Source organism: Ruditapes philippinarum, unplaced genomic scaffold (assembly GCF_026571515.1).
Source record: "Ruditapes philippinarum isolate M1 unplaced genomic scaffold, ASM2657151v2 ctg2_1_1_1_1, whole genome shotgun sequence".
NCBI lineage: Eukaryota > Metazoa > Mollusca > Bivalvia > Venerida > Veneridae > Ruditapes > Ruditapes philippinarum.
Genome location: NW_026854799.1, coordinates 688,057 through 700,649, shown reverse-complemented (window position 1 = coordinate 700,649; position 12,593 = coordinate 688,057). Strand labels below are relative to the sequence as shown.

Sequence of the window (12,593 nt, the reverse complement as noted above, 5' to 3'; positions counted from 1 at the left end):
ATCTTTAGATAACCGTATGCTCTTAGTCTTATATAAAATGTTATGTACAGGAAATAGCTGAATTTCAGATAAAATTACATCGTGTAAATTTTGTAAATATGAAATTATTGATAAGCAAAGATTACTATGCATATTGAGCACTGGACATTGAAAATGTTTAATATGTAACAACAGTTGTTTTTTGTGAGTCTATAGCTTGATAATTTTATCCCAAATTCAGCAACTGTATGTACGTTCTAGTTTGACTAACTTCCTATTGTATTGCAGATTATAGCATGATTTTTAAGTTGTAATACATTCAAGACTTTGACAGGAATCAAAATTTCATGAAAACAACTGCTCAAAATTATTAAAAAAATTTTGGACAAAATAACAAAAATCAAATAAAATATTTTGAAACAGAAGCTGTTGTAATTTTATTATCATTTAAGCACATACTTCAATATATTGTTTTACCATAAAGACATTTAAACCATTCTCTGTCAAACTTGAATGAATACAAAAATGACTTTCAAAAATATATTATGCTTTTCCAACATTAATCTGTATTTAATTTATTTTGTTAAAATGTCATTTTGCTCAAAATGTTTTGTATCAAGAGGTGTTGCATTGAGTTTTTTTTTATCTAGTTCAGTATATTTAAAATTGCATATTTTTTATCCTAAGTTATCCTTCTTTGTATATGGTTACCAGAATTGTCCTAAAAACAGTTAACATTAATTTTGGTTTTTCAAATTTTGTGTCTCTTTTTTTTTCTTTTTTTTGCCAATTCATGCAGATGACATATAGATTTTCTCCAAATAATATATTAAGAATGTAGATTATATGTTGGGATTAAGCATAATGTAAAAATAACTTTTGAATATGAGTAATTTTGAGTTAAAGCCCCTGTTTGTGTACCTGTGATAGCATGCAGCTGCGATGTCTCCTGTAAATTTGATTTGATGATTGTGTTCACATATATGTAAGTAGAAACTTGTTACAATGCATATAACACAGTTCAAGCAACTGCTCATATGGAGTACACAGTTATGACTACTTAATAAAGTGTACACTTTAATGACTACATATAAGGACTGAACAATTCTGACTGAATATAAAGAGTACACAATTATGACTAATTGTATAGAGTACACAATTATAATTAATATAAAGAATACACAATTATGACTAAACATAAAGAGTACACAATAATGACAATACACAAAGAGTACATAATGATGACTATACATAAAGAGTACACACTGATGACTACATTTAGAATTCACAATTATGACCACACTTAAGACGAAAACAACTTGAGCCCATTCTATTATTAGCCCACCCTAGGGGTTACTAAGTTTTATAACACAATAAATCATGCCCCTGGATTCAACATTTATCCCATCATTACCTGGCTTATAAGAAAATACATAAGTACTAGCATGCAATCTAATAACAGTTTAGGTAATAAAAACTTAATGAACAAATATAGACTGACACAAGTTTACATGCTAGTTCAGTGATCTCTTGTGAAAAAATTCCGATTGTCAAACCAAGTCTCAAATTTTCACCTATATACTCTTTGTATTATTTCCATTTGTGGGATCTTCATTTGTTCTTAATTTTTGCACATGCTGATGAAAAAATTTAGTATATCAAATACACTAGAAGTGGGGAAATGTTCCTTACAAATTTGTGAAAGAAAACATTCCTATTGAATTATGCAATGATTTTACATGATTTTATTATTGTGACAAAAACAAAGCAGTCAGACAAACTTTATAAAACATTTAAGAATAAAAACACAACAACAAGAAAAGCATGGTCAATGTTTGCATGGAATCAGCATGTTTTTATTGTGCTCCAGAGGGATACTCCTTTATAATGATTGAACAATCATTATATTATTGTAATAAAACTGCCAAGATATATGTATAATTACATACTTTATCTAAAGTGGCAGAATAAAAGGGGAAAACATCCCTCTTTCAATTGCACCATTTTGATTGGTGAAGACATCAATAGCTTATCAAGAGTTCAAGGTTGTGAAATAACGGAAAGAGGAAAAACTAAGAATGGTATTTTCTTTGGATAAGTTCAGTAACTAGTTTATGATTTGAAAGCAATTTAAATTCCAAGTGCTTAATCTCAGATAATCAGGTAGTCAAATAAGGAACACCTAATCATTTATTAGCCTTAGAATTTCCTCTTTCCTTAGAATGTCCTCATTCTGTAATTTTGTAACCTTGAACCAAGAAAATAGTCTAACATACCAGGGTGTTAATTGGAAACAATACGGACAGCAATAAATCATATACCTTATAACATATTAGGCAAAGACTGAAAAATCATACATGTATACCTTATAAATGGTATTAGGCAAAGATTGAAGAATCATACACCTTATAATAGTATTAGGCAAAGATTGAAGAATCATACACCTTATAATAGTATTAGGCAAAGATTGAAGAATCATACACCTTATAACAGTATTAGGCAAAGATTGAAGAATCATACACCTTATAATAGTATTAGGCAAAGATTGAAGAATCATACACCTTATAACAGTATTAGGTAAAGATTGAAGAATCATACACCTTATAATAATATTAGGCAAAGATTGAAGAATCAATTACCTGATAATGGTATTAGGCAAAGGCTTTATAACTGTATTAGGCAAAGACTAAAGAATCATATACCCTATAACATAACCACATACATACAGTACAGCTTTGATTATATAACAATACCTTTGAATTTTATACAACTGCATCAACCATGAGTAATCAAAGTCAACAGAAACATGAATATATATAAGATATTGGTAGCAAGAAGCCATAGTGGACTAAAAGCTTATAAGTGAAACATACTTTAGTAAAAATCAATATAGTAAAATTAATATAAAGAAATACAAACAAAAACTACTTAGAACCATCCACACACCTATCACTGAACATGTGTTAAAAAAAACATGCACATTATTTCAAATATGCTTTTAAAGTATATAGACCCATGTCTTTAACAAAATAAAACTATTGAAAATATATTTTTATAATCACTTGAGCACAGAACAAGACAAAAGGTAAGACAATGATTTATGTTTTTTGGCGGATTAACAGAAACAGAATCCCAGAATAATTGAAAATAATGTTTGCTAGTAAGATTTTTAAGTAATTCCTGGTTTTTTCTTATATCCAAATAAATAAAGTGTAAGTAATTAAAAGAATTTAACATTACTTTTTTCCAACTTCTTAATCTTCTTGTTTTTTATCTACAGTACCGGCAGATGAGGAGGAAGTTACCGTACAAGAAGCACCAGAAGAAACTGTGACCTTGGAGGGTCAAGATATTTCACCTGAGAAGGTGACCCCAGAAACGTCTGAGGTCATCACTTTAGAAACGACAATTGAGGAGACCAAGAAGGTTGAAAAGGAGGAGATAACTTTCGAGTTTGTGACACCCGAGAAGACAGAAATATCTTCAACGGAAGTCACCTTAGATGAGACACCTCTTCCAGATGAGGACAAAGTTGCTCCGACGGCAACAGCTGCTGAAGTCTCCATGGCAACGACCGTGGAGATGGAAGAGGTCATACCTAAAGAAGTGAGCCCTGTACAGGTCACTTCAGCAGAAACAGACGTAACGCTGTTACTGCCCGAGGAGCAACTTCCAGAACAGAGGGAGGCTCCAGAAGAGGAGGTATGGACAAAATGAGATTTTTTTTCTCTATTCTTCTTACCCAATAATCATTCATAAACACAAAGAAGTCTGATCATTTCATTATTGTCTAGTTTAACTCCTCTTATTCATTAAATTATACATAGACACCATTTTTCTATTTCAACAAAGAAAAATTGGCTTGGCAAATAAGTCAAAATTACCTATATCAATTCCTTTCAAAGAATTATTGTTTGAGTAATGATTTTGGTTTTGAGAACACAATGTACATTGAATTGTTCCTTTAGGTATAATATTGGTTCAGTTTGTGTTTTTACAATATATTCATGAATGCTGGGACATAAGTCAGCTTAAATTTTTCAGCACTAGTATTAGCTTGCTAGTCACAATACAAATTTAACTGTATAAATGTGATCTCAGTACTTCTCTCTCTTCATCTTCTTCTCTAACCCCTGTAAGAAAAAAGATTTGTTATGAAGAATCTGTTGTCTCTTTTTATAGAAAGTTCCAGAGGAAGTCATCTCAGAAGAGAAGGCCCCTGTTGAAAGCAAGGAAGAGGTCACCCTAGTCCCTACAGGTGAAGCCCCAAGATTCATAACAGAGTTATCTAGAACTGTAGTAAAACAAGGAAAACCAACACACCTTACTTGTGTTGTTATAGGCAACCCCACACCCACAATACGTTGGATTATCGATGGTGAATACATTCCTGAAGATTCTACAACATATATAACCGAGTACCATAAAGATGGTACCTGTACACTTTTAATCAAAGAAACTTTCCAAGAAGACGAGGGCGAATATACCATAGAGGCATCGAACGATTTCGGAGTTATACGTTCTACAGTTGAACTTATTGTAGAAGGTAAGTTTTTGACCAAATATTTGTATGTTGTAAGTTTGTCTGATAGAATTGTTTTTAATAATATCAAAATTTCCTTTAAATTTTTCCATCTGGTTGAAAGCAAAAAAAAGGGGGAATTTCCTTTTTAAAAACCCCAATTTAAAAGCGGGGAAAAAATGGGAGCGTCTCCTTACAAAGGGAAGTTGGTTTGTTTTTTTAAAAAGGGTTAATAAGTTTAAATTTTCATTTTTAAAAAATTTTTTAAGTTTTTTAAAATAAAAAAATTTACATTTTCTGATAAAATAAAAAGGGCCCCTTAGTGTGATTATTTTAACAACAAGATCTATACTGAAACTGTTATGAAGATAAATTTAGAAGTGTTTGTACATTTGCTATTTGTGGAATTATTTATTATAATAATGGAAATCAATATGACATTATATACAATTTGAGTAATATTTTATTATCCTATTGGGGTTATGGCAGTAGTCTTCTTCTGTCAGTCTATCCTTCTGGCCCACATTTTTATTCCGTGTGTAACTCTAAAAGTATTTGAGATAATCAGGTTGAAACTTAATTGGCAGATAAATCTCATAGTATAACCCCTGTCTGAGGGTGTGTGTGTTCAAAAACCTTGTCCTGCCCATAACTCTGTCATACATTAAGGGATTTTGAAACATTTTGGTCTAAATATTAAGCATGATGAGATTATATGTAATGCTCAAGGCCAAGACTTCGAGGTCAAGGTAAAGGTTCAGCAGTTAGAAAATCTTGTTACAGCACATAACATGTCCATCCCAAAATTTTTAAAAAACTTTTTTACAAAAGTTTAACTAAAGAGACAGGGGGTGTTTATGTGAAATACCTTTGCCCCTTACCCCAAAGGTAAAGGGTCACACTTTAAATCTGTATGCATAAAAAAATTTTTAAGTTAGCTGACACAAATTTTTAAAATGATAAGACGGGTGTGTCATGCGCAAAAACAAAGAAAAAAGTCTCCCTACACCAGTAGAAAAATTTAAAAAGGTTCTCTTTATGCCCTTCCCTTGTGTTAATTCCCAACATAAAAAAAAACCCAAAAAAACAAAAAAAATTTACGTCCTGTTTAAACATTTTTTTATTTTTTGGTACCTTTAAAGCGGGGGCTCAAATGTCTTTCAAACTTTTTTCCCTTGTTTGAAGAAATTTTACTCTCAACAATAGCCATGAAACTGTGCTTTCCTTTAAATCTTTTTTTGGGAAATTTTTTAAAAAAATTTTTTAGAAATAATTTTTTTTTTTTTCATGTACAGTAATTTTTTTCCCCCAAAATGAATCAAAATTAAGGACAATCAGTAAAATTTAAACTGGGGTTCATATTAAAAATTGGGAAATCCTTTTTGTAACGGGTAAATGTCAGATTGATTTTAAGGTTTTTATTTAAATTTGATTTATAAAAAACGGGTAAAAAAAGGGTTTATAGCATGAAACTCTATCCACAATTGGGAAACTATTTTTTTTTCATGAAATTTACCACCTTTCCAAAGACTTTTACCATTAATTTTAACCAAAGTAAAATTTTTCCTTTTGGGCTTTGGTTTGTTTGATTTTTTAGGGTAAATAAAGTATTTTTTAAAATAAAATTTGTAAGAATTTCTCTACAGTGCAGAAATGAAAATTTTATAGGATAAGTTTGATTAAAAATAGCTTGTCAAGATATAATACCAGTGGTGTTGGATAATTTTTCTGTTACACCTTTACATGTATTATCATTCCAAGCATTTTATTACACCAAATGTATTTACCCTCTCAAAATTTAAAAGCACCAGTGACAGAAACTTCTGAGATGGAGATTCCAGTAACTGAAGAGCCTGTACATTACCCTGATGAAAAGGCTAAACCAATAGAAGAAATTCCTGTGGTTAAACCACATTCCCTTCCTATATCACTTGATCAAATTGATGAAGTTAGTGTCTGTAGTGTTAGTCCATCTGTAGAATCAGTGGACTTTGAAACAACCGAGTCACTCCCAGTTGCTACTGAAAAGACTGTTATTTCACAAATTTCTGATAAAGCAATTGAAGTTGATGAAATTGTATCTGAAACAAGAAAAGAAGATTTAAAACCAATGCCAGAAGTTCAAATGAAACCTGATAAAACTGTATCAATGGAATCAGCAGAAATTGAAGAGATTGATATTCATGAAGATAAATTACTATTACAGGAAGAGGAAAAAACAGAATTAAAAGAAAGAATAATACCTATTCTTGAAAAGGTTTCTAGCAAAGATCAGGAGTATTTTATTGAATATCCTGGTGAAATCGAGATTCATTCAGTACAGGAGACCTCTGTATCAGAAACTGAAGTTGAAACATTTGTTTTACCCACAGAAAGTGTTGTCTGAACTACCCGTTTTTAAAAGGAAAAAACACCAAAAACCCACAGAAAGAAATTGAAGAAAAAGGAAACACCAAAAAAATTACAGAAGTTGAGGTTTAAGTCAAACCAAACCCCGATGTTGGGAGAAATTTTTTTACGAAATTTATGAAAAAAAACCAACACCACATTGTGAAAAAGATTGAAAACCCACCCGGGTTTAAAATTAAGAGGAAAAAGCTCCAACAAAAAGTTGAAATTAAGGTAATTTCCAAAAAACCCGAGATTTAAGGAAAAATTTTAACATTGAGGAAGAGAAACGAAAAGCCCTTTCCTATTTTTTGAAAAAAGAAATGAAACCCCACTGTTAAATTTAAAAAAAGAAGCTCCAAAACCTAAGAATTTTAAATTTAATTTAAAAAAAACACCTGAAGTTGAAGAAACTGTAACAATTGAGGAAGAAAAACCAATGCCCACTTCTGTTAAAATAGAAATGAAACCCACTGTTACAGTTGAAGAAGAAGCTCCAAAACTCACAGAAGTTGAATTTGAAGTGAAACCAACACCTGAAGTTGAAGAAACTGAAACAATTGAGGAAGAAAAACCAATGCTCGCTACTGTTGATATAGAAATGAAACCCACTGTTGAATTTGAAGAAGAAGCTCCAAAACCTACAGAAGTTGAAATTGAAGTGAAACCAACACCTGAGGTTGAAGAAACTGTAACAATTGAGGAGGAGAAACTAACACCTACTATTGTTGATATAGAAATTAAACCCACTGTTACAGTTGAAGAAGAAGCTCCAAAACCAACAGAAGTTGAAATTGAAGTGAAACCAACACTTGAAGTTGAAGAAACTGTAACAATTGAGGAAGAGAAACCAATGCCCACTTCTGTTGAAATAGAAATGAAACCCACTGTTGAAATTGAAGAAGAAGCTCCAAAACCTACAGAAGTTGAAATTGAAGTGAAACCAACACTTGAAGTTGAAGAAACTGTAACAATTGAGGAAGAGAAACCAATGCCCACTTCTGTTGAAATAGAAATGAAACCCACTGTTGAAATTGAAGAAGAAGCTCCAAAACCTACAGAAGTTGAAATTGAAGTGAAACCAACACCTGAAGTTGAAGAAACTGTAACAATTGAGGAAGAGAAATCAACGCCTACTATTGTTGAAATAGAAATGAAACCAACTGTTGAAGTTGAAGAAGAAGCTCCAAAACCTACAGAAGTTGAAATTGAAGTGAAACCAACACTTGAGGTTGAAGAAACTGTAACAATTGAGGAAGAAAAACCAATGCCCAGTTCTGTTGAAATAGAAATGAAACCCACTGTTGAAGTTGAAGAAGAAGCTCCAAAACCTACAGAAGTTGAAATTGAAGTGAAACCAACACCTGAAGTTGAAGAAACTGTAACAATTGAGGAAGAGAAATCAACGCCTACTATTGTTGAAATAGAAATGAAACCTACTGTTGAAGTTGAAGAAGAAGCTCCAAAACCTACAGAAGTTGAAATTGAAGTGAAACCAACACCTGAAGTTGAAGAAACTGTAACAATTGAGGAAGAGAAACCAACACCTACTATTGTTGAAATAGAAATGAAACCTACTGTTGAAGTTGAAGAAGAAGCTCCAAAACCCACAGAAGTTGAAATTGAAGTGAAACCAACACCTGAGGTTGAAGAAACTGTAACAATTGAGGAAGAGAAATCAACGCCTACTATTGTTGAAATAGAAATGAAACCAACTGTTGAAGTTGAAGAAGAAGCTCCAAAACCAACAGAACTTGAAATTGAAGTGAAACCAACACCAGAAGTTGAACAAACTGTAACAATTGAGGAGGAGAAACAAACACCTACTATTGTTGAAATAGAAATGAAACCCACTGATACAGTTGAAGTAGAAGCTCCAAAACTCACAGAAGTTGAAATTGAAGTGAAACCAACACCTGAAGTTGAAGAAACTGTAACAATTGAGGAAGAAAAACCAATGCCCACTTCTGTTGAAATAGAAATGAAACCCACTGTTGAAGTTGAAGAAGAAGCTCCAAAACCTACAGAAGTTGAAATTGAAGTGAAACCAACACCTGAAGTTGAAGAAACTGTAACAATTGAGGAAGAGAAATCAACGCCTACTATTGTTGAAATAGAAATGAAACCAACTGTTGAAGTTGAAGAAGAAGCTCCAAAACCTACAGAAGTTGAAATTGAAGTGAAACCAACACCTGAAGTTGAACAAACTGTAACAATTGAGGAAGAAAAACCAATGCCCACTTCTGTTGAAATAGAAATGAAACCCACTGTTGAAGTTGAAGAAGAAGCTCCAAAACCTACAGAAGTTGAAATTGAAGTGAAACCAACACCTGAAGTTGAAGAAACTGTAACAATTGAGGAAGAGAAATCAACGCCTACTATTGTTGAAATAGAAATGAAACCAACTGTTGAAGTTGAAGAAGAAGCTCCAAAACCTACAGAAGTTGAAATTGAAGTGAAACCAACACCTGAAGTTGAACAAACTGTAACAATTGAGGAGGAGAAACCAACACCTACTATTGTTGAAATAGAAATGAAACCCACTGATACAGTTGAAGTAGAAGCTCCAAAACTCACAGAAGTTGAAATTGAAGTGAAACCAACACCTGAAGTTGAAGAAACTGTAACAATTGAGGAAGAGAAACCAATGCCAACTTCTGTTGATATAGAAATGAAACCCACTGTTGAAGTTGAAGAAGAAGCTCCAAAACCTACAGAAGTTGAAATTGAAGTGAAACCAACACCTGAAGTTGAAAAAACTGTAACAATTGAGGAAGAGAAACCAACGCCTACTATTGTTGAAATAGAAATGAAACCTACTGTTGAAGTTGAAGAAGAAGCTCCAAAACCTACAGAAGTTGAAATTGAAGTGAAACCAACACCTGAAGTTGAAGAAACTGTAACAATTGAGGAAGAAAAACCAATGCCCACTTCTGTTGAAATAGAAATGAAACCCGCTGTTGAAGTTGAAGAAGAAGCTCCAAAACCTACAGAAGTTGAAATTGAAGTGAAAACAACACCTGAAGTTGAAAAAACTGTAACAATTGAGGAAGAGAAACCAACACCTACTGATGTTGAAATAGAAATGAAACCTACTCTTGAAAGTGAAGAAGAAGCTCCAAAACCTACAGAGGTTGAAATTGAAGTGAAACCAACACCTGAGGTTGAAGAAACTGTATTAATTGAGGAGGAGAAACCAACACCTACTATTGTTGAAATAGAAATGAAACCCACCGTAACAGTTGAAGAAGAAGCTCCAAAACCAACAGAAGTTGAAATTGAAGTGAAACCAACACTTGAAGTTGAAGAAACTGTAACAATTGAGGAAGAGAAACCAATGCCTACTACTGTTGAAATAGAAATGAAACCCACTGTTGAAGTTGAAGAAGAAGCTCCAAAACCTACAGAAGTTGAAATTGAAGTGAAACCAACACCTGAAGTTGAAGAATCTGTAACAATTGAGAAAGAGAAACCAATGTCTACTACTGTTGAAATAGAAATGAAACCTACTGTTGAAGTTGAAGAAGAAGCTCCAAAACCAACAGAAGTTGAAATTGAAGTGAAACCAACACTTGAAGTTGAAGAAACTGTAACAATTGAGGAAGAAAAACCAATGCCCACTTCTGTTGAAATAGAAATGAAACCCACTGTTGAAATTGAAGAAGAAGCTCCAAAACCTACAGAAGTTGAAATTGAAGTGAAAACAACACCTGAAGTTGAAGAAACTGTAACAATTGAGGAAGAGAAATCAATGCCTACTATTGTTGAAATAGAAATGAAACCTACTGTTGAAGTTGAAGAAGAAGCTCCAAAACCTACAGAAGTGGAAATTGAAGTAAAACCAACACCTGAAGTTGAACAAACTGTAACAATTGAGGAGGAGAAACCAACACCTACTATTGTTGAAATAGAAATGAAACCCACTGTTACAGTTGAAGAAGACGCTCCAAAACCCACAGAAGTTGAAATTGAAGTGAAACCAACACCTGAAGTTGAAGAAACTGTAACAATTGAAAAAGAGAAACCAATGCCAACTACTGTTGAAATAGAAATGAAACCCACTGTTGAAATTGAAGAAGAAGCTCCAAAACCTACAGAAGTTGAAATTGAAGTGAAAACAACACCTGAAGTTGAAGAAACTGTAACAATTGAGGAAGAGAAATCAACGCCTACTATTGTTGAAATAGAAATGAAACCTACTGTTACAGTTGAAGAAGAAGCTCCAAAACTCACAGAAGTTGAAATTGAAGTGAAACCAACACCTGAAGTTGAAGAAACTGTAACAATTGAGGAAGAGAAACCAATGCCAACTACTGTTGAAATAGAAATGAAACCCACTGTTGAAATTGAAGAAGAAGCTCCAAAACCTACAGAAGTTGAAATTGAAGTGAAAACAACACCTGAAGTTGAAGAAACTGTAACAATTGAGGAAGAGAAACCAACGCCTACTATTGTTGAAATAGAAATGAAACCTACTGTTGAAGTTGAAGAAGAAGCTCCAAAACCTACAGAAGTTGAAATTGAAGTGAAACCAACACCTGAAGTTGAAGAAACTGTAACAATTGAGGAAGAGAAACCAACACCTACTATTGTTGAAATAGAAATGAAACCCACTGTTACAGTTGAAGAAGAAGCTCCAAAACCCACAGAAGTTGAAATTGAAGTGAAACCAACACCTGAGGTTGAAGAAACTGTAACAATTGAGGAGAAGAAACCAACACCTACTATTGTTGAAATAGAAATGAAACCCACTGTTACAGTTGAAGAAGAAGCTCCAAAACTCACAGAAGTTGAAATTGAAGTGAAACCAACACCTGAAGTTGAAGAAACTGTAACAATTGAGGAAGAGAAACCAATGCCAACTACTGTTGATATAGAAATTAAACCCACTGTTGAAGTTGAAGAAGAAGCTCCAAAACTTACAGAAGTTGAAATTGAAGTGAAACCAACACCTGAATTGGAAGAAACTGTAACAATTGAGGAAGAGAAACCAACGCCAACTATTGTTGAAATAGAAATGAAACCTACTGTTGAAGTTGAAGAAGAAGCTCCAAAACCTACAGAAGTTGAAATTGAAGTGAAACCAACACCTGAAGTTGAAGAATCTGTAACAATTGAGGAAGAGAAACCAATGCCCACTACTGTTGATATAGAAATGAAACCAACTGTTGAAGTTGAAGAAGAAGCTCCAAAACCTACAGAAGTTGAAATTGAAATGAAGCCAACACCTGAAGTTGAAGAAACTGTAACAATTGAGGAAGAGAAACCAACGCCTACTATTGTTGAAATAGAAATTAAACCTACTGTTGAAGTTGAAGAAGAAGCTCCAAAACCCACAGAAGTTGAAATTGAAGTGAAACCAACACTTGAGGTTGAAGAAACTTTAACAATTGAGGAGGAGAAACCAACACCTACTATTGTTGAAATAGAAATGAAACCTTCTGTTGAAGTTAAAGAAGAAGCTCCAAAACCTACAGAAGTTGAAATTGAAGTGAAACCAACACCTGAAGTTGAAAAAACTGTAACAATTGAGGAAGAGAAACCAATACCCACTACTGTTGGTATAGAAATGAAACCAACCGTTGAAATTGAAGAAGAAGCTCCAAAACCTACAGAAGTTGAAATTGAAGTGAAACCAACACTTGAAGTTGAAGAAACTGTAACAATTGAGGAAGGGAAACCAACACCTACTATTGTTGAAATA

General features: G+C 33.0%; 1 protein-coding gene across 1 annotated transcript in view; it reads left to right on the top strand.

The window, feature by feature from the left end:
- Window positions 1-12,593, top strand: part of LOC132741091 (titin-like) — a 284,076-nt gene that overhangs the window by 145,940 nt on the left and 125,543 nt on the right. The window contains exons 90-91 of the mRNA XM_060729177.1: window positions 3,260-3,681; window positions 4,162-4,525. Coding sequence (XP_060585160.1) covers window positions 3,260-3,681; window positions 4,162-4,525 — 786 coding nt within the window. The remainder of the gene's footprint in view (window positions 1-3,259; window positions 3,682-4,161; window positions 4,526-12,593) is intronic.